Here is a 21,993-nt window from a genome sequence, read left to right on the forward strand (position 1 = left end):
AATTTATTTATTAATGATTAAGATGACATAGTTATTAATATTTAGATCCATCTTATATTGAATAAATGAAATATCGTCTTTTACTAGCATTTATAAAAGACAATTGAATATTTAATATTGATATCAAACTTTTGGATTTATGGATATGTCAAGATGAATATTTTGACCTTTGTTAGACATGTCTAACATTATCGAGAGTGAGTGAAGTTTTAGATTAAAAAATTCAATTTAAAAATTTTGATTTTCAAATAAATATTCTAAACTAAAGTGAAATATTATTAGATGTCCAATTTGAGTTGTCGAAAATACTTAAATTAAGTGACTTTCAATATTTATTATGGATACAATTTAAAAGCTTTGTTGTTGTAAATATTTTTAAAATTTGTTATTTTTGAAAATTTTGGATATGTATTTATTTTAATAATATTGGGTTGGATGAACTTAAATTTTTACATATAATCTATTTTTCTCCCAACTAGGTTAGTAGAGATTATTTGTAAATATAGGAGGATACACGTGCTTTATCTTTTCTCCTCCCTTATTCTCTTGAAGTTTATTCTCCTTTCTCTCAATTTAATAACACTAACGATACCATTTATCCCAAAAAAATTATTGTCCAACTCCCTCAATTAAAAATCGTAATAAAATTTTAAATGAACTATTAATACACAAAACCATCGCAACCCAAAAGACCATTCGGCGGCGAGAAAACTTGCCATCTCTTCTTTTCACAAATCACATTTAGCTCCGATTTCGTTCATACAACTGTTGGGTTATTGATCTGTATTGGTATGATCGGTTTTTAGTTTAGCTCCATCAAATCCTACTGCAAGTAGGGTGATACCGCAAAGGCGAAAATGGCGACTACATGCGATTTTGTCGAAGCAGATAATGCAGAAGCCATAATCACCAGAATTGAGCACAAATCTCGAAAGATTGAGAGCTTACTTAAACAGTAATGACTCCTATACCTTCTCTTTGATTTACATCATTTAATTTATTTAACTCCTCTTATTGAAGACGCCCCAATTTGTCAACTTTTGTTTTCTTCCGTAAAAGGTTAAAACCAGTCGAAGCTCTTAAAACTGCTCTTGAAGGTTCCCCTCCAAATACCCGGGACGAGCGTTGTAAGGTATCCTTTCTTTCTTACTGCCTACTGAGCTGTCGTCTCTTGTTCAGAGCTAATGACGGTGTAGGATCGATATTCATTTTGGTTCCTTGCATTTTTTCTGTGATTATGTGTTTTGTTTTTATTATTTTATCTGTGGGTAATGCTAGAAATGTTTAGGGAAATTATTGGAGAATCCTTGTTTTTTAGTTATCATTAAATCTATTTGTTATGCTTTCTTATGTTTTCTTAATGATGATGCCAATTAGGATTTTTGGATGTTGATTTAATTTTTGGAAAGAGTTTGCTGTGTTTGTTTGCAGCCACTGAAAATGAATAGGCTTGCTGTTTCTTTCATGTTTATGTTTTGTTGGTCTGCTTGACATTGGGAGGATGAGTTAATCTGATGTGATTATTTGGACTTCTTCAGTCAGCAAATTGGATTGTGGTGCATAGGGCTCTCATGGCTATAAAGGATGTAGATGGGATGTTTTCTTCGTTGGATCCAGAGTACTATGATATTCTAATGAAGTGAGTTTATGCGGTATTTAACTGCAAAAATATCAATTCTCATTACTTCTACTTATTTCATTCTCATCAGGAATGTTTAAATAGTTCCAAGTTTACTTTCTGATATTATTCTTTTGCTATGAAATTTATACTTAAGTGATTGGGTTGATCCTACTATGAGCTATGTAAACAAACATTCTGTTTCTTTTTATTTTTTTAATCCCTTCAGATTTCTACTGCTAGCTGTGTTCTTGTCAGTAGGACATATGGTAGTCTTTAGATACTTGGAAGATTGGTTCACTGATATGATTTTTTTTGCTTGTGTAAGGAGTCTTCAATGGTTTATCCTTGGCTAACTTGTATTGCTTCACCCCTTTATGGTTTGGTTTTTGTCCATTGGAATGTAGAGACTTGTTCACGGCATCCTACTTTTTGAAAAGCTAGGTGTTGGCCTTTGAACGCCTTTGGAAATTAGAAATATATCAGGTTTTATGAAATTCTAAAAGTTCCAAGTGATTCAATGTTTTTGAGTGAAGAATGTTCCCCTCCTGTCTTCAAGGTTTCATTTTAATGGTTCAATGAAGTCAAGTCTTCCTTCAGAGATTTGGTTTGATTGTAATTAGAGGGCTCCTTCTCTCCTATCAGTTGTCCTCACCACATGGTTACTTGTTCTCAGAGTTTCAATTTCGGTGGTGTTTGTATTTGCTTTTATTTTCTGAGCAAGTCCAGTGTTGGGATATATTCCGATGCATTTGCTTTATCTTGCTTTTATGTCTCTTTGTATTTCAAGCTCTAGCCTCTCTTTGTTCATTCAGTGAAAAGTTTTGTTTCTGTTAAAAAGAAAAATTATATTTTAGCTAGGAGTCTTTGTGAAAGTGGAAATCTCTCTAACCATCTTGCTTGAAATATCTCATCACATCTTCTGAATCTAGCAAGTCATGTCCAACCCTTCTGCCGATGGGTTTTGTAAAATTTATTATTTTTGTCCTATATTATCATGTGTCTATTTAGCATGCTTAACAAGTGTTCAATACATGTCTAATAATGTGAGACATATATTGACTTTGTAGTTTATATAACTAGTTTGTAACACATGCTAACAAACATCTGACACATGTCAAACAAGTGTGGAGTGTCTGAATCATTCCAACACATACACATTAGTCAAATTAAAATGTTTGTATTTCTTTAAGGCCTTGTCTTCCAGCAGTCTCTCAATTTGTTTTCCAACACATTCCCTAATTTTCAAGGATTATGAACACCAACAAGAAATAAGTGAGGATGCTTGACAATACTAATTTGGCCAATGCTAATCCTTCCCTTTGGAACATCAGGACTGTTTCTCGTGGAGCATTTTTTGAGATTAATGACAGGGTTTCAAAAGCCAATTGGCCTCAATTAGTCTCCAAGCATAGGCACCATGTGAATCATTGGTGGGGAAGTAGTGGGGGATCGCTTTTTCTGAGATTAATGACAGTGTTTCAAAAGCCCATGACCTCGATTGTCCTCCAAGCATCAAATGGAAGGTTTTCTCTCCTGAGTATATGTTTGTTCCTCGTGTTTTAAGTACCACCAAGAATATTTGTTCATGCGATCTTATAACACTTAACCTTTTCTTTTCTTTGAAAGGATTCACCAAGAGAGAAATCGACAAACTAAAATAACTAAACAAAAAGCCTGCATTTTAAGCATGGTTGCAATAGAATAAAATATGATCTTTGTTTTCTTCTTACTATATGCATATGGCATCATACCAACTGGACGAAATGGAGAATTAGATTTCTAGCTTGGATTTTTATCTTGGGCACTATACCGATAATATCATGGAGAAGGTCCCATATGAACCAAGAGAGAAGGGAAGCTTCGTGAGAGTCATTGAGGCATTCCATTGTGAAATTTTTGGACTTTACCTTGCACTAAGATCAGAAACCATCTCAATATTCCAAAGAGATAACTATAGAAGATTTAAAAAATTACTCCAAATGGTGTATTGTTCAGTTAAGTTAACCATTTGGCCATGAACGTGATATTTCTTTTCCTTGAGATTACTAAGACTAAACTTTCCAAGATGAAGAGGAAGCTTACTCTTTTCGAAATGACAATGTATGATAGACCTTCAGTATCCATTCAGTTCCAGAAGTCCAGGAAAGACATCAGCACGTTTCAAAATTTTAGCACAAACCAAATTAATTGACAAAATATGGCTTGAAAAGGTATTCTTTAAGTTGAGAAAATTCTCTTTGCCAAAAAAAGAAAAAGGAAAAATGATGGTGTTGGGAGTCTTGTTCAAGCAGAAAAATCTCTTTGGAAGATGGTTATTTCCAGTAAATATGGGGTTAAAACTCGGTGCTTGAAAAAGTAAAGTTCCATAGAAAATCAAGATCTTCCTTTGGCCCTTGCTTGAAGAGGAGACACAAAAAAGCTCGTAGGAGACGAATCCAAAATAGGTTCTTTCTTCACTTGATTGTGGCTTATGACTTGATGGAAAAAAATCATTCTTCCACTGTCACTTTTATACTGGCTTAATTATTCAGCCTTTTCAATGTCTTCTTATGCCTTCCCAGGAACATCGAAGATTGGGTATACGAAGTGTTCTTCAATCGGTAGTTGAAAGGGAAACTGGACATCTTGGGACATGCACATTTTGATTGCCCTACACAAAGCATTATTTGATAACCATAATATTTCTTTTATCATCATTTCCAACTTGAACGCCATCCATGTAAAACCTGTGAGTAGGCCTCTAGGAAGGAGCATGATGAAGCAATTAGATACTAAAATGAATAGGAAGTGCAGAAAATATTTCCATAAACTCATCTCAAGGCAAGCGTTCTCTTTCCAGGGTTGCTGCTAGTATGATGGAATGACTATCTTCCAAAACACTAGCATGAATTCGCCTCCTTCATCGAGTGCAAAAACAACATCAAGATAGTATCAAGAAACTTTCACTAAACAAGCATTCACGGATTTTGAATCCAAATATTATGCCACATCCAACATGTGATGGGGAGCTATGCTGTTTTCTTGCCAAAACTTGAGTATTTATATGTATAACCATTTGCAGGTACTTGTATAGAGGGTTGTCAACTGGTGATCGTCCCACATGTGATCAATGTCTCAGGATACATGAAAAGTTGACAGAAAGGGCTGGCTTAGGCTGCATTCTTCGTTCTCTTGCCGATACTGTTAATACTGTTTGATTTTTCTTTTGAGCAACTTTTGGTTAACGTTGGATATATGTCAAACTAAGAGCTGAAAATTTACTCAATTCTTTCGAGTTTTGACAGCTGTAAATTGCTTTCCAGATTGTGGATTTATGTCAACCAGATTTAATTTCTAAATGTACTTGTAATTTGTAATTTGAACATTTGAATGTAAATGACTGAAATTGAATATAACCTTTGGACTGGACCAAGTTAGAGCATGGGTTACTGACTCTAATACCTTCTAGTTTGCCCTTAAAAATATTTAAGAAATTATTTCAAATGTCAAATTTATTAAAATTATTAAAAAATATATCATCATTTTGATGAAGGTGAAATTTTGTTATTTGTTTAAATATTTTATATTTGTTTGCCATATTTGAAAGCAACTTTTTCTCGATTAATAAAATTTGATTTCTATTTTCACTAGTCGGATGTTTTTTATAAAATAAAGGTATTTTCCTCACTATTTAAAAATTAACTTTTTATAATTTTATTTTAGTTATTAAATCTAAAATAAGATGTTTTGAATCTATTTATCAAACAATAATTACTACTTTTTTCACAACTGATTCTTACCATTATTGCAAGGATTATAAGGTTCAGTTCGGACAAACAGAATTTTAATTATTAAAATGATAAAAGCGAATAAATAATAAAAAATAAAAGTGTAAAATTATAAAAATTATTTAATTCGAATTTAGAATAGTAAAAAACAAATAAGATCAAGTGATATACACATGTGATATAGTGTATGTGATATCTAGCTGAAAAATCTATAGCTATCTCAAATTTAACTCTCCATTGTGTTAGGTTAGGATCTCATACCTTTGAGGTAAAAATATTTTAGTAATTCAATTACCTTACGATGGATTTTGTTAGATTTGGACCTATCACTAAAATTTAAAAAATACACTTAATTAAAATAAATGATATATGAAATAGGAAATGAGAATATTTTAAAAATATTATATGTAAATATTTGGTCAATTTTTAGAGTGAGATTGAGATCTCAAAACTGAAGCACAGCTTGTTGGGCCGGGCAGAGCGCAAATTCCCGAAGATGAAGTTGGGCCGCATGGTATGGGCTCAACCCGTTCTTCCAGCGATCTGGCATTCACCGTTCGGATTCCGACTTGACAAGAAAGAAAGGAGTGATCGGTTCGATCGAATAGAACTTCCATTTCAATTTCTTCTCTCAAAGATACTCTTCCCAGCCACTGTTCAGCTCCAGCTTCGCATTCCCCCCACCATGGGCACGGTTGAAGTTCTTGTTGCACAAATCCAAGGCTTGTCGAGTACCGCCGGCGATATCTCACGCCTCCATACTCTTCTCAAGCAATCAGAAGAACTACTTCACGCCGAAACCTCTCGTTTACCTTCCGCACTAGCTCAACTTGATGCTTCCAAACATTCTTTAGGATATCTCTACATTCTGTAAGTTTTTCTTTTTTCTTTGATTTTTTTTTTATCTGGGTGTTGCTTGTTTAGGCAAATTAGGGTCCGTCTCTCCTGTATGTTACACTACTATTGAGGACGAGTGCTTTTGTTGAACCATCATTTGTTTTGGTGGAAGTTTGAATGAATAAAGTCGAAGAATTGGCGTTTGTATTGAGGGACCAACGATGGGATAATACCCATATTCGATACGCCCTCCTACTATTCTAGTTATTTGAATTCGAGTTTGTGATTACTGAATATGTATGCAGTGGAGATTGATCCGTAATTTTTCCTTTTAAATATATTCGCAGAGAGGCATGCACTTCTGTACCAATTTCACAAGAGCAATCCAGTTCAATTCTTCTAACGATTTCCAGATTTATCTCTTGTTGCAACCCTGAGCAGATTCGTTTAGCACCTGAAAAATGTAAATCATCGTGAAAACTGATCCTTGTTATTAAATCATCATGAAAACTGATGCTTGTTATTATTAACATGTGTGATTGCTGCTGCTGTATGAAATTCTGATTATATATTATCATATTGTGCTGATCGTGCAGTCGTCTCTGTTTGCAAGAGGTTTAAAGATCAAGTTATACAAGAGGCTCCAATTAGAGGGGTGGCTCCACTTCTTACTGCTGTTAGAAAACTCCAGACCTCTTCAGAACATTTAACCACTTTACATCCGGAGTTTCTTCTTCTCTGCTTATTAGCCAAATCCTACAAAACGGGCAGATCCATATTAGATAATGATATTCTCGAGGTTGATCAACCAAGAGACCTGTTTCTTTATTGTTATTATGGGTGAGTTGCCATTTCTTCCTCAAACGCTCAATTGTTGTATCTTTCCATCTTTGGTTGAGATGCACTTTATTGTCTTTGTATTCTTTGTCAACTTTGTTATTCGCTTCAAAATTTGTCTTCAAAGTCTTACACATATTTTATAAATTTTTGCATGTGCTATATTTTCTTTTTGACCCTTGTCAACCCCCTCATGTATGCATGTCATTCTATTGTCATCGTTGAGGACCCTTATGATGCATCTAAAATGAAGTAAGTGGGCAATGCATTACGATGAAAAGGCCTTTACGGTGCTTTCAGCTGGAGTTTGGCGGTTTTTTTGCAAACACTATGGTGTGAAATTTTATGTCGCATGTGAAATATATTATGTAGTAAATCTAGTTCCCTCTGCCTCTCTCAGTTTTTGTTTTTTCCCCTCTTCCTTCCCTATTAGGCTAATGAATTTGCTACCATCCAGTAAAACTCTTCTAGCGATCTGTATCTTAGCTCTACTGCTTTCGGGTAGAATCATATTTACTCTTTGTTTCCCAGCATACTGTTTGTGTACAACTTGACCGATCCTAAAGGGAAACATTTTGACCTTTCAGCGTTGGTGTCTTGAAACTTGTTAGATACGTTAGAGGTCGGCCCTAAATTGGAAATGTCTTTTGAGGACAATGGATGGGCTTTCCATGAGTTGCTTCTTTTGTGGAGTATTTGACTAGAGAGGTGGAGGAGAACATTTCTAGAGTGTAAAAGAGTATTATGAGGAGTGGATTGGGCTATCTCAAATCTTCCCATTGTGCCTTGTTATTTTTTTTTCTGTTATCAACAATTGTTTTTTATTTTAACGATTGTCTAACGTTTTTTTTTTGTCACTCCCTTTTGTTTCAGTATTTTATTTTTTGTTTAGCTTGTTAGTCGTACTTGCATTCCTTTCTAATGAAAATTTGGTTTCTCATTAAAAGAAAGATAAAACAGTTAAAACAAGGATAAATAAGGTTTCTCAATACTTTATTTATAAAATCATTTAGCTATCTTGATCGATCTAGAAAATTTGGGAAAGAAGAAAAAGAAAAAGAAATCATTTAGCTGTCTTATAAAAAACATTTGTGTAATTGGGAAGCAAAAAACTCTGTTTAATCAAGATTGTTGTAAGTTGTGAAAAAATCTATCATCTCCTGAATTACATTCTGTCTAATAAAATGTGATAAATTTAATTTTATGAGTTCACTCATATGATGCGATTCAATTTTGTCTCTCTGCTAATAGGGATTTTCTGATGTTATTTTTCTTATGTGACAGGGGGATGATATGCGTAGGACTAAAGTTATTTCATAAAGCACTTGAGCTTCTTCATAATGTGCACCATCTAAATGGAACTCCTTCCTTTGATAATTATTATTATGTATTTATTTACCATACTTCTGGATGACCTGACAATCACTACCCATATTTTTGTTACAGGTTGTAACTGCTCCAATGCAATCAATGAATGCTATAGCTGTTGAAGCGTACAAAAAATACATTTTAGTCTCTCTCATTTATAATGGACAAGTATGCTATTTTTTCCTATCTGCTTTATTATTAATTTATACCATTTATTCTATGGTCTCAAATATTTGGAAGTGAGAAAGGAATGTCTGGAGTTTGGTTCTTTGGATTTCATGTAGTGCACAATATGGATTCTTTTTTTGGTTCTTACACACATTCAGTACTGGTACGTTAGTGAGATTAGGTCTTAGAATTAGTAATATCATTGTGTTTTGCAACCCTCATGGTTTGGCCTAGTGGCAAAAAGGGGGACATAGTCTCAATAACTAACTAAGAGGTCATGAGTTTAATCCATGGTGGCCACTTACCTAGGAATTAATTTCCTACGTGTTTCCTTGACACCCAAATGTTGTAGGGTCAAGCGGGTGTCCCGTGAGATTAGTCGAGGTGCACATAAGCTGGCCTGAACACTCACGGATAAAAAAAAAATCCTCGTGTTTTGCCTTTTTTTAATTGGCCGTTCTGTCTCTATATACCTTAGCTTTCTGTTGGCAACTATTAGCCTCTACCTACAGAAAAATGAGATGTTCTACCATGGTCTTGGGTAAGTATGCATTCAACAAGGAAACGGATGTAAATTTTGTGATGATTGTTGAGTTTTAAGCGATGGATGTGGAGTTAACCTCAGAAAATTCTTTGTAGAAATGTATAGTTAACAGAGTTTTACTCTGAAAAAATTCTTTGCAGAAATGGAAACATGGACTCAACTTCCTCTTGGTGGAGTTGTACTCCATCAATTCTTTTATAACTACAACCTTTCCACGATTACGAGCAACTAGAAAGCTTATAATTTTTCTTGGGAGGGGGTTTTCTTTCTTTTGTTTAATCCTATGTAGTTTCTTCCTATCTAAAAAAGATGTTAGAATTTGATTGAGAGAGCAAGTTATTTTGAATATAGAATTTTAATCATAACAAGACTTAGCCGCATAAGCGGTTTTCTTACTTTTAGCTTTGAGTTACATAGTGAGCTTATATTTTCATGTGATCTTATGGAGACTAATATGCGTATACATGAACCTGGTGGCAGTTTTCTACCAGTCTTCCAAAGTATACTTCTTCAGTAGCACAGAGAAACTTAAAGAACTTCTGTCAGGTAATGTAAATTTGAAGTGATGAGCTTCTCTTTGTTCATGGACAGATTAGTGCTTTGATAAAAGGTTAATGTAATTCATCTCATGAATATCACTTAATGTTAATTCTTTTAAAAATGTGAATGTTCCTTGTTTGGATGTGTAGGAATCAATGATAACTTTTGTTTAGTTTTGAAATTTATAAATTAAGATCATAATCATCAACTGAACGATGGATTCAAATTTGCTTGAAATTAGAATATTTCTTTTAGTATAGCTGGATAAAGATTCCATGTAGTAGTTTCCTTATTCAATGGTGGGTATACAGATGCAATGAGCGATGCAGTTCTTTATTGCAATCCTGAAAAATAGACAGTCAAAAGCTCTATTAATTGATGCTATCTAGATTTTATTTAGGTGGAGCATAATCGTGTTTTTGATTGATCTTATCAGCATTTGCAGGGATTGTAAATATAAAGGGAATGGTTTGGTGTTTGGTCTATTTACATTTTTGCAATCAAATTTACCGATAGAGTTCATGCATTTAGGTTAAAGGAAATGTGCAACCAATTCCAGTTGACATCCTTGTACTTGTATCCCTCCCTCTTGTGATTCGTTTATGCTACTTTTATTTATTGTCTGTTTCTTCTTTTACAGCCCTACATTGAATTGGCAAATAGTTATAGCACAGGAAATGTGGAGGAATTAGACACCGTTTTTCAAACAAACAGGCAGAAATTTGAAAGTGTAAGAATTCCTATTTCACTATGTTATCACTGCAATTGGTCTAATTAAATGGTGGATGCACTGAAGAGACCTTGCTTTATCGATCTATCATCTAAATGGTTTGGGGTTTTTGATATGAAGCATGAATTGTGTTATATCAGGACAACAATCTTGGACTTGTAAAGCAGGCCGTATCTTCTATGTACAAGCGCAACATTCAGAGATTGACGCAGACGTACTTGACCCTCTCTCTTCAAGATATAGCCAGCACTGTTAAACTTAACAGCCCTAAGGAAGCTGAAATGCATGTCCTACAAATGGTAACTTTAGTAGAATGATAGGATTATAATCTATAATTAATCAACCTTCATCTCTAATAATGTCAGTCTTTGGTATAATTCAGATCCAGGATGGTGAGATTTTTGCAACGATTAACCAGAAGGATGGAATGGTCAGATTTCTAGAGGATTCTGAACAGTACAAATCATGCAGGATGATTGAGCGCATCGACTCTTCTATCCAGAGGTATGATGCTTGGAATTGGATGAGAAAACAGACATAAATATGTTGTATGTCATCATGATAATATGCATCCCGACTTTTCTTATACATGAGTGCTTGTGCTTGTCCTTTCAATTTGGATTTTCTTTTAATAAAAAAAAATCATCTTATTTTGTAGAGCTTTGTGGCAATAACCGTTTTCTAAATTGCCATATGCATCACAACTATGGCTGAACTGACTTTGATACCTAGGTTTTGAGCATAATTCTGTGTTTATAGTTGGGAGTAGCGATTTTAGAAAAAGAGATTTGTTACAATTGATTTCTAAACAATCAAATTTCTGTTTGGTAACAAACTCTTAAAATTAAATTTCAATCATTACGTTTATACCAAATCAAATTACTAAATGTGTATTTTATATGTGAAAGTTTTATCTTTTTAAAAAAGAATTATAATAAATATCTAATTTTATTACTTTACTTTCTATTCATTTTATTGTTAGACTAGTATATGAGATTGATATTGAGGTAAAAGAATGCACATATTAAAGATAAAAGAAAATTCAAAACATACATCTCATTCAGTCTAAACATTTTTATATCATTACAAAATACTTTAACTATATGTATTATCTATTGAAGCACAAACTTGTATAACAAAAGTATTAAATAGAAGGAAAGTGTGGTGGCGTGTGGAATGGCTGAGGTATGAGATGGATTGGAGAGGATGGAGAAGGCAAATGTGAAATTAGGTTAAAAGTTTCCTTATTAAATAGAAGGGTCTTTTGGGCATTTAAAAAATTAATATAAAATAAGGTGATGATTTCTGACTATTCACTTTTCCACCGTAACTAGAGAGATGGTTTTAAAAATCAATTTTGAGTGATTTCTTGTTAGTGACAATCACTACCAAACACACCCGCATTATTCTTTTTCCTTTTCCTCTGTTGATCACAGGATCATGACACTTACGAAGAAATTGACTGCTATGGATGAAAATATATCCTCTGATCCTCTATATCTAGCAAAGGTGAGCAACTCTAAATCAAAATCTCATTTTGAATGTACATATGTAAACTATGTAAACTAAAAAAATGATTGTTTTCAGGCTGGAAGAGAGAGGCAGAGATTTGATTACGATGACTTTGATTCTGTTCCTCAAAAATTTAACATTTGATGGGAGCTATGGAATGTGATTTTTGTAATATTTTCTCTTCTGCTGGAGGATATAGTTCAAAGAGACAAAGCCTTTGGAGGTCATTTGCTTGTGAGCATTTATGTTATCTCATTCTCCTTCATGAAAAACTAATTTTGTGTATGCTTGTATGAAGTCTCTGTTCCATGAAATAGAGATCTGAATGGGATACCGAGAAAGGGCCACAATAGAGTAAAAGTCGAGCATTTGATCAACTAAACATCTTAAATATTGCTCGATACACAAAAAATATAACTTTCCTATGAAGCGAAAACAGAGGAGGATAAAGAATCAGATGGTGGCTTTTATGGGCGTTGAGACCACAACTTTAGAGATCAAAACGTACTGAACGTGTGTAATGCAAGGAAGAGGTTGACGATCGGCGAGGTTGATCATGTGGCCACCGTTTACTGCTAGAAAAGAAAGACATAAAAGATAGTATTTACTTGAACAACATTATTCTAAAAATATCGTTATTAGATGCTCAAGCAAGACAAATCATTATGTTGATTTGATTGAACATAAAACATTATTAATTAATTTATGCATATATATTATGTTAAATTTTATTTTTATAGTTATTATTTTGTAAAAGTTATAATAAATATTTTAATTAAACCAAAATGAATTAGGTATATAACATGAAATACTCAATGAATTGGAAACATAATCAATGAATTTGAGAACATAAATTTTGAGGTCTTTTAACATTTTCTTATTGATTTGATAGAGAAATAGATAATAAAAAGAAAAGCAAAAATGAAAGATTGTTTAATTTTATTGGAAGTATGACAAGACAATATGTTGAAAAATAATTAGAAAAGACAAAGTTATAATGAAGTAAACAACCCATCAAGTATTTGAAGGTGTTGAAATCATCCCTCTCTAAAATAATAATTTATTTCTTGTCAAATTAGAATGAATTTCGACATCAAATTTGTTTTACGTAGTTCAAAACACGTTATTGTGAATATAGTTTATATTAAACAAAACAATGTTTATAATTAACATCGATGAACCAAAGAAAAACTACTTGTTTTTAAAAGCGAAAATTTTCTTTTATATCTTTCTTTTATTATTTTTATTTATTATGTTTCACGTTAACATGCATTTAAAAATAATATTTAACCTACTAATATGATGGAAAGAACACTGCTAGTATTGAATTTTTTGTGGTTAGATTCTCATTTTTCTTAATTATTTTAATAGAGAAAGTTAAAATTGATTATAGCATAGGTGGAGGAATTTGTGGGTACAAATTACAATGTCAAAAGGAAGCAATAAATTAAGTATCTTTTTTTTTTCTTGAAAAATGCTTCCTATAAGGCTTTGATATTTGCATTGGGATGTGTTAATGAGAATTTGAGGCCAATAATACAATTTGTTGGACCAAACATAAAATGGACAAACTTAGACTTTAGTGCTCTTAAATTAGTTTTAAATGTAGATTCCAATTTTTCTCCTATGCTAAAAAATAATTGTCCAATCAAACTTTAGAAGCTAAATAATAAAATATAATTTGTATTTGAATTTGGGTGAATTTTAAAATTAATACAATCAATTTAAGTTTCTATAACTAAGTTGAATTCACATACGATCCTAACTATAATTGTAAGATCTACAAAATTTACAGTGTAACTACGAGATTTACAAAATTTATGTTTAAATCTGTCTATCTCAAATTGTATTAAAATATGTTGCATGAACGAAGGCTACAATTAAGAAAATTTTGTACAAATGAAAGAAGAAAATTTAAGATAAAGTTATTTTGACGAGTAAATAATGTTAATAGTTGTTTAGATATATTTTTTTAAAAAATAGATTACTATACTTTGAATGCTAAATAAAGTATTATAAATCCAACTCTTTTAGTGAAGAAGGATGAAAATGGTAAAATGTTGAAGAGAGAATAAGCTTTAATTAAAAAAAATGAACACGATCTTAATTAATATTTGATCATATACAATATTTCTAGATTTCTAGAATTTTTAATTAAAAAAATCCGGAGTAAAATATAAAAAATATCTTGCGATCTATGGAAAGCAAATATCATATCCATGTCTGAAAGTAAAATTAATTTATGATTATTTTGCTTACATGATATGCATTTTGAGTATAACATTATATATGAACATTAATTTAAGTTCATATTAACTGCATGTTTTTAAATAGTAAATTACCAAATGTGTATTATATTGTTTTGATGTATGAATGTTCATTTAGAATTTTAGGTAGTAAATTAGGTATATCATTATTGTATACCAACACATGTATTTTAGTATTAATTTAACACATTTTTATTTGAAAGATAAAAAGAAAGAAAGTTTTATTTAGGTAGTAAATTAGGTATATGATCATTATTGTATATCAACACATGTTCAACATGTAATATTTTAGTATTAATTTAACACATTTTTTCTTTCAAATCAAAAAATAAAGAAAGATTTATTTAGGTATATAATTAGGTTTATCATTCGTTTCTAGTTTAGCTTGCATTGCACTAGTGTACCGCCTATATCATCTAAAAACATAAATATTTGGGACTTTTAAATTTGGTCAAATTGAATCTTTGAACTTATATAATTGTATAAAATCAAAGAGTTGTATGTCTAATTTTAAGATGATTTTTTGCAATTTGTCTAAACATGGAAAGATAAATGAAGGGAAAATAGGAAATTATATATCAAATTTGGAGTTTTTATCCATTGTTATTCACTAAATAATAGATTTTATTTGTATTGTGCATAGGCTTGGTTTGATTGTTAATGCCATCAACAACCATTCTATTTAATTGATAAAAGAAACTTCAAATTCTATTTTCTTAAATTAATTACGATAGACTTGGGAGCAATCAACAACTAAACCAAACTAATTCATTTCTTACGGATATGGTGTATTTGAATAGTTCGAAAAATGAGGTAGAATATGACAAATTTACAAATACAGTCTATTTGGAAATTGCTAAATCTTAACTAAATATGTTTTTTTTGGTGGGAAGATTGCAAAAACATCCCCTCAAAATGTGAGTGTAATTTTTCTACATAATTTTCAGATTTTTAGGATTTAAATCAATTAATTAACGATTTATTTACATATGCTTAATAACGATTTGAATTCAAATTTTAGATCATACCCCTATAAAAGAATGACAAAGATAAATTCAACATCTTCACCTTCATTATATTCCAAGCTATTTATAAAAAAATTATTTAAATAATACATAATACACATTTTAAAGGGAAATTGTAAAAAATAGCAAATTTGACAAAATATTTATACGGATAGTTACAAATTTAGCAATTAGATTCAAAATAATTAAGTATATAGCAACATATACATTTAAAAAAAAATTGCAAATATAGCAAAATTTGTCAAATTCTATCAACGATAGAAGTCTATTACCGATAGACCATGTTGTAAATATTGGTCTATTACTTATAGACCATAATGAGTCTATCAACAATACAAGTCTATCAACGATAGTTTTGCTATATTTGCAATTATTTTTAAATGTTGTTATATCCTTAATTATTATTTCTCAAATTGCTATCCCTTACAATTACTCATGTATTAACATATAGCATTTTTTTTCAGATTCTATCAATAATATACATGAGTAGACATTGGTCAACTGGTGTCTAGAGATGAAGTTTTTGTAGACCCAACAAAGATTAAAGTTGTTACCAATCCACCTCGACCTTACAGTTAGTGAGGTTCATAGCTTTCTAGGCTTAGCAGATTTGGATGCACTATTTGTATGGAGAGAAAATACAAAACTTTATAGATTATAAGAGTTCAAAGTACTTATTCACCTAGAAGGAGTTGAACATGAGATAACGTAGATGATTCGAGTTGTTGAAAGACTATGACTGCGAGATCTTGTACCATCCAAGTAAGTCTAATGTAGTAGCTGATGCTTTTAGCAGAAAAGTAACTCATCAGTAGCTTTTATTATCAAATAGACTCAGTAGTAGCAAGACTTTGAACGAGTGAAGATTTCAATTAGAGTGGGAGAAGTTACCTCACAGGTGACCCAATTGACAGTGTAACTGACCTTAAGGTTGGGAATTATTGTGACCTAGCATACGATCCTTATTTGAGTAAGAAGCGTCACCTAGCAGAAGCATGACAAGTTGATGATTTCTCTATATTATTATTTAAGGATGGTCTCCCGTTTAAGAGACGTTTGTATGCTAGTAGACAATGAAGTTAAGAAAGATTTGTTGATTGAAGTTGTTGAATTAGAAGGACATGTAATTTACCATATGAAGACTGTATTGTCTATACTTTGGTTGCTTTTATGTTTTTTTTATGATTCCAGTGTCATGGATGTTTTTATTTTAAATTTATGAACATTTTATTTTCAAGTTTATAGGCCTCAAACAAAATATCTCTTTCATAGTTTTATTTTATTATTATTTAATGAAAATGAGTAGATTTTGGATTGTTTTAGTTTTCCAAATATCATTTTTAATTAAGTAGCAATCACAATTTAGTTGAGAAAAGTTAGGTGATTACACGTGTTTGAGTCTTTTCCAAATACAAAGTAAGAAGAAGAATTTGATACTAAAATCAAACCATTAGATTAGATTAGTTTGGTTTGGTTTTTTTGTATTTTGTATTTTTCATTGCTGTTATTACTAATGAATGAGGTTTGTTATATTTATAAATAAGTTAAATCTATTTGTTTTATATTTGATAATAAATTTTGAAAAGTAAATATAGGAGTTGCCAGTAAAAACAAACTTAAAGAAACTTGTGAGTAGAAAAATAATGTAATGGGTAAATTAGGTATAGAATTAGGTGCAGTAAATAAAATTTACAATTATGATTAGGAAGGGAAGAAAGTTTGAAAAAAAATTGGTAAGGAATAAAGTGGAAAGTTTGATTAGGAAGCTTTGTATTCCCGAAAAAGAAAAAAAAGAAAAGAAAAGGATTAGTAAGGTTTCGGTATCATAGCATCACCAATAAGCACATGGGTGTGTGTGAAGGACCAATCCCATCTCTCAATTTTTCTCCAACCTCTCATCTCTTCCTAAATCTTTCCTTTAGATCCTCCCTTCAATCCCACCCTCCACGCGTCCTCATCTCTGAATCCCCCTCTCCACCCACACTTCATCTCACGCGCCTCCCTCCACAAATATCTCATCTCCATCAAGTATCCCACACGCTCCATCAATCGCGTGGAGTAACGCAATCGGTTATAACTTTAGTTTCACCTCTCTAATAACAAAATACCACGTGTTACCATTCTCGAACCTACCGCATAAAAAGAAAATAAAATAAACAAAATTAAGAAAAAGGAAGCCTTCCCACTTCACGCTTCCCCCAAGACCAGCCACGTGTGCCCCACCTTTCGGCAGTGCTTGACACTCCCTCACTTCTTATTGGTCCACTCTGGTCCCCACTCCCAAAAACAGAATCCAATTACTACCAGATTTTGCATCTTTCCTTCTCCGGCCCCACTCTCTATAAAACATAATTCAACCAATTAACGTCCCGTCACTGTTTCCGTTACCTAGCCCTAGAGCCACGTGTCCTTCTTTCTTCTTTCTTTCTTTCTTTCTTTCTTTTTTTCTTTCTTTTTTTCTTTTTTTTTCCTTTTGCGCTTTTCTTTTGCTGTTTCTTTCTTCTATCTTTCTAATCTCTATGATCATCTTCACCACTTTCTCTCTCTCCCCTCTCTCCCAAAATGGAAACGAAAACGCTACCTCTTCTTAATTAGGATTTTGGAAATCGGTTTTGTTTTCTTCTGTTCCTTATGGATGGTGGTGAAGCAGCGTCCACGCGGCGGATGATCGGATCTTGTACTGGTGGAAGTAATTGTAAGCCGATTTTGAATCCGATAATGATGAGATTCCGACCGATTGCTCCCAAGCCACTCCCCGGCGGATCTGTTCCATCGTCGTTAGACAGTAAGAACAACAACTCATCGATTTCCAAAGGAAGAACGAAAAGGAAGTACGTTAGGGTTAGAAGATATAACAGAAAAAAGAAAACTACTACACGAAACAACAACAGTACAACCGAGGACGGAGAGTTGATGGATCACGATCAAACCGCCGTGACGACACTACAACTACTACCGGTCATCGGCGGCGGTGGTGGATCTGAGAATAAAACAGAAACGGGAAGAAGGATGATGGAGAAAGAGATGAGATTAGTATCAGATCCAAAAGGTGGAGTAGGGGTGGAATTGTGGGTGACGGTAGAATGCGTGAGAGACGCATGCATGGATCTAGAACTGAGAGAGGGAGAGATAGGGTGTACGGATGAGGAGAGGATAAAGAATTTAGAGATGGACACGTGTCCAGGGTTTGTATCGGACGGTATGAATAGAGTAGAGTGGTTGAACAAGGCATTTAAGAGGATGGTGTGGCAAAGGGAAAGGAATAATAAGGATAGTAAGAGTAAGAAGAAGAAGAAGGAGGAGGAGGAGGGAGGTAAGGGTGAGTGCGACTGCGACTGCGACTGTGAGTCACCGGCAGAAGTAAGTGTATGGTTAATATCAAAACCCAAATTACCAAATATGAGGAGAGTGTTTACGTGCCAAATAAAGCTGCAGTTCAAAAGAGGTACGGAAATGGAGAAGGACTCGAGAGTTGTGCCGTGCGATGCGTGGAGAATGGACGGTGGAGGATTTGCATGGAAATTAGACGTCAAAGCTGCTCTCACTTTAGCTCCTTTGCTTCAAGAAGATTTTGATTGATCCATCCATCCATCCATCACTTCATATTTCAATTTCAGGTTCCATTTTTATTTCCTTCTTTCTTTTACTTCACAAACTAAAACTCTCCTTCATTCTAACATATATGATAGAGACACATTAATGTTCTTTTTAATTCATTCGCACCATTGCACCAAACAATTTCATTATCAATCAATCAATTATTTAATTCATTTTAAATAAAGCATCAAATTAAATAAAGCTGTTAATTAAAAGTAGAATTTTATTACCACTATTTTTATATATATTTCTTTTTTATATACTGTACCCAAATTTTTTAAAACAACACACTACTACAGTAGTAGGTACATATCCATATCCTTTAATATTTAACATGAGCCTAAATTTATTTACCTCCCTTCATATAATCCTCTTAATCAATAAATTAATTCTTTCTTAATTCAACAATATATATAAATATACAAATGGGGTTCCACATAAAACCTTATTTTGAAACAAATCATTCATATATTCGTTTTTCTCCTCTTACCTTTAATAATATATCATTCATATCTAGTACAAATGAAGATATACTGTTGTTATCATTATTATTTTTATTTCTAACAATAGTACAATCATGGAAGAGTCATGAGTTTATTAAAAAAAAAAACTCAATTCATTCATGGTGGTAACTAATCACCTATCTAACTGGATGTGTACAAACTATTTTTCTTTTGTATATTTTTATGCATTTAACTCAATTATCCAATCATAATAATTACCAACTATAAATTATTCTTACTTTTTTAGTGAAACATGTTAATTCTATGTTGGTGTAAATGATAAAAGAGATGCATAAAGTTTGATACATCATTCAAACGGTACAAGTATCCATATATAAAAAACTGTAGGGTAAAGATTTAGATATATAACTTTACAATCCACAATACATGACTTAATCTAGCTGTGTTTATATATAAACGATGTTGATGTTGAATATGAAACTCACCTCATATATGAATGATTTTTTGCAGGTAAGATGGGAGTTTGGGAGTATGGAAGTGTAAATAAAATAGAAGATTAAATATGTAATAAAGGAGGGGGTACGGTGTAGTAGAGTGTGCATGTGCATTATGGGTCGTCACCAAGTAACCAAGCAGATACACTTGGATGGAATGATCGCTCAATGCAAACAGAAATATGAAACATAACTTATAAATTATTACTACTCTATATACTATCTAATAGGTCAAGTTGCACTACATAAATTCACAAATAAAAGAAAAAGAATGTAAGATGTATAAATATGGTGAACTTTGGAGCAACATGAACCACATTTTCCTGTTTCTATATGTATATAGGACAATGTATTATTATTTTCAGAATTTTCTTTTACTTGAAAATTGATGAGACTATTTTGATCCACAAGGAGAGTTGTACGTAAGACTGAAAAACTTTCACTCTCAATGCTAACTGTGAAAGTTTTTAATCCATTTTGTGATGGTTCCTTCCAACCTTATTCACAGTACAATGTTAGATACAATATTATAACTATTTAAGCGTTTAGGTCTTTTTCCTCCATTGACGACTTAAGATGGTATCGAAGAATAATGTCAGTTCTGGAAGTCGTGTGTTCCATGTCTGGTGATTATTTAAGAACTGATCATGATATGGAAATATGAGAATTATTGAATCTCCAACTTCATGGATGTCTATACCATATTAGATTTTCACACGAGTTTAAGGTTGTATACACATTTTTTATCGGTAATAATTGTTTTAAATGAAAAAATACTGAAAATATTTTCAAATATATCAAAATGTTACTGTTTAACAATACCTTTCTATCACCGAAAGAAAATGAGATTTTACTATATTTGCAAATATTTTAATTCATCTTCCTATATTCGAAATTATTTTTGAATATTCTTGCTAGCATTTCATATTTATAAATATTTGTTACCTAAGTATTTTGGAAATGTACGAATGTTAAATATTTTAAAACTTACAAATTTATTACACATAAAATTAAACTTTTTGTTCAATGAATAGCAACATTTTGAATATATATGTTTGATGAAATTGTGAGTTCTTACAGAAAAAAAAGAACAAAAAATTGCATATTAACTCTGTTGTATTATGAATATAATGGAGTATAGTAATATTATTATTCTCGAGGAATTTTCTTTTCCAGCGATAGTGATTTTAAATTGCATTCTAAGGTAGGATTTTAAAAAGCACTTTTTGAAAGAACTGTCTTGGGAACATTATTGATTAATCAAAAAAGGCTTTTAGAATTTATTTAATAAAGAAATGTACTCCTAGGAACCTTTTTAGAAATTGGAACCAGGCCATATTTTTTAATGACTACTTGTTGTATATCTTCCAATCAAACTTTTGTTTTCAATGCCAAAGTTTGGCTGAGTTGAATTAATAATAATTTTATATGGACATCAATTATTCATACGGATATATAAAAATTATTCGTGTTTGGATGGAGTTGAAACTAATTGTGTATTAGAAGGGTTAGAGTTGGGTTGAGTTAGCTAGATTACAAATTATATTGTATTTGTGGTGTTAGTGTTTAGCTTAAGTTATATGATCATGTAGGTGCAGTTTTTATAACTTAGTGGATGCTTTTTAGGATTTTTGTTTTACTTTTTTTATTAATATTTTGTTCTACGTACTTTTTTAAAATTTTAACATATATATATGTCGGATGCAAAACGTTTAATTTAAACACGAGTTTCGAATTACATTACATTATAAGCTCATTCCATTGTGGAACACCTAAATAACCTCTGACCAAAGAGAATTAGGTAAACAAATATTATAAATAAATGATAATTAAACTCCAAGAAAATTAGTAAATTCATCTCATACTCAAACTTTATAGTTGTTATATATACATATAAACATACACATACATATATATACTTTTTTACTTTAGCATAAGAAAACGTATTCACAAGAATCCCACACAAGTCAAGTCTTTATTCAAATTACAAAATTAGCCATTGTTGTAATCATGTGAGTATGAATGTGTGCATCTTCTCATCCAAATTTTGGTATCAACAAGGTAACAACAAAAGATCACATTAAAATTAAATAATGTGTATTGATATCCAATCATCTTTTAGGCATCACTTTATTGATTATCTAAGTAGGAATCACTTATAATGTAGTATAACCAAACATTTTATAATAAAGTTTATTTTTTTATAATATATATATAACCAA

At 31.8% G+C, this 21,993-nt stretch overlaps 3 protein-coding genes across 3 annotated transcripts; all 3 read left to right on the forward strand.

Moving 5' to 3' along the window:
- The first annotated feature begins 552 nt into the window (after positions 1-552).
- Positions 553-5,042, forward strand: LOC101219310 (actin-related protein 2/3 complex subunit 5A). Its single transcript, XM_004138441.3, has 4 exons — positions 553-955; positions 1,060-1,132; positions 1,539-1,639; positions 4,683-5,042. Exons 1-4 carry the CDS (start codon positions 858-860, stop codon positions 4,816-4,818), a joined length of 408 nt encoding a protein of 135 aa, XP_004138489.1. The 5' UTR covers positions 553-857; the 3' UTR covers positions 4,819-5,042.
- An 827-nt stretch (positions 5,043-5,869) lies between these two features.
- Positions 5,870-12,659, forward strand: LOC101214949 (COP9 signalosome complex subunit 3). The gene is made up of 11 exons (XM_004138421.3): positions 5,870-6,258; positions 6,573-6,688; positions 6,822-7,065; positions 8,347-8,404; positions 8,509-8,598; positions 9,623-9,688; positions 10,323-10,412; positions 10,553-10,711; positions 10,795-10,916; positions 11,849-11,921; positions 12,000-12,659. The coding sequence occupies exons 1-11, from the start codon at positions 5,885-5,887 to the stop codon at positions 12,066-12,068; spliced, it is 1,461 nt and encodes a 486-aa protein (XP_004138469.2). The 5' UTR covers positions 5,870-5,884; the 3' UTR covers positions 12,069-12,659.
- Positions 12,660-16,945: 4,286 nt separating this feature from the next.
- LOC101219072 (hypothetical protein) lies at positions 16,946-20,181 on the forward strand. Its single transcript, XM_004138440.3, has 2 exons — positions 16,946-18,833; positions 19,788-20,181. The coding sequence occupies exon 1, from the start codon at positions 17,848-17,850 to the stop codon at positions 18,793-18,795; it is 948 nt and encodes a 315-aa protein (XP_004138488.1). The 5' UTR covers positions 16,946-17,847; the 3' UTR covers positions 18,796-18,833; positions 19,788-20,181.
- Positions 20,182-21,993: the final 1,812 nt, after the last annotated feature.

The sequence above is a fragment of the Cucumis sativus genome, chromosome 6, assembly GCF_000004075.3.
Source record: "Cucumis sativus cultivar 9930 chromosome 6, Cucumber_9930_V3, whole genome shotgun sequence".
Classification (NCBI taxonomy): domain Eukaryota; kingdom Viridiplantae; phylum Streptophyta; class Magnoliopsida; order Cucurbitales; family Cucurbitaceae; genus Cucumis; species Cucumis sativus.

Excerpts from the sequence above, each read along its gene's own strand:
- LOC101219310 (XM_004138441.3), top strand. The coding sequence starts at position 858 with ATGGCGACTACATGCGATTTTGTCGAAGCAGATAATGCAGAAGCCATA. Across the intron at positions 1,133-1,538 it reads CCCGGGACGAGCGTTGTAAG|TCAGCAAATTGGATTGTGGT; the intron begins GTATCCTTTCTT and ends GGACTTCTTCAG. Across the intron at positions 1,640-4,682 it reads TACTATGATATTCTAATGAA|GTACTTGTATAGAGGGTTGT; the intron begins GTGAGTTTATGC and ends AACCATTTGCAG.
- LOC101214949 (XM_004138421.3), top strand. The coding sequence starts at position 5,885 with ATGAAGTTGGGCCGCATGGTATGGGCTCAACCCGTTCTTCCAGCGATC. Across the intron at positions 10,413-10,552 it reads ACAGGCAGAAATTTGAAAGT|GACAACAATCTTGGACTTGT; the intron begins GTAAGAATTCCT and ends GTGTTATATCAG. Across the intron at positions 10,712-10,794 it reads AAATGCATGTCCTACAAATG|ATCCAGGATGGTGAGATTTT; the intron begins GTAACTTTAGTA and ends GGTATAATTCAG.
- LOC101219072 (XM_004138440.3), top strand. The coding sequence starts at position 17,848 with ATGGATGGTGGTGAAGCAGCGTCCACGCGGCGGATGATCGGATCTTGT.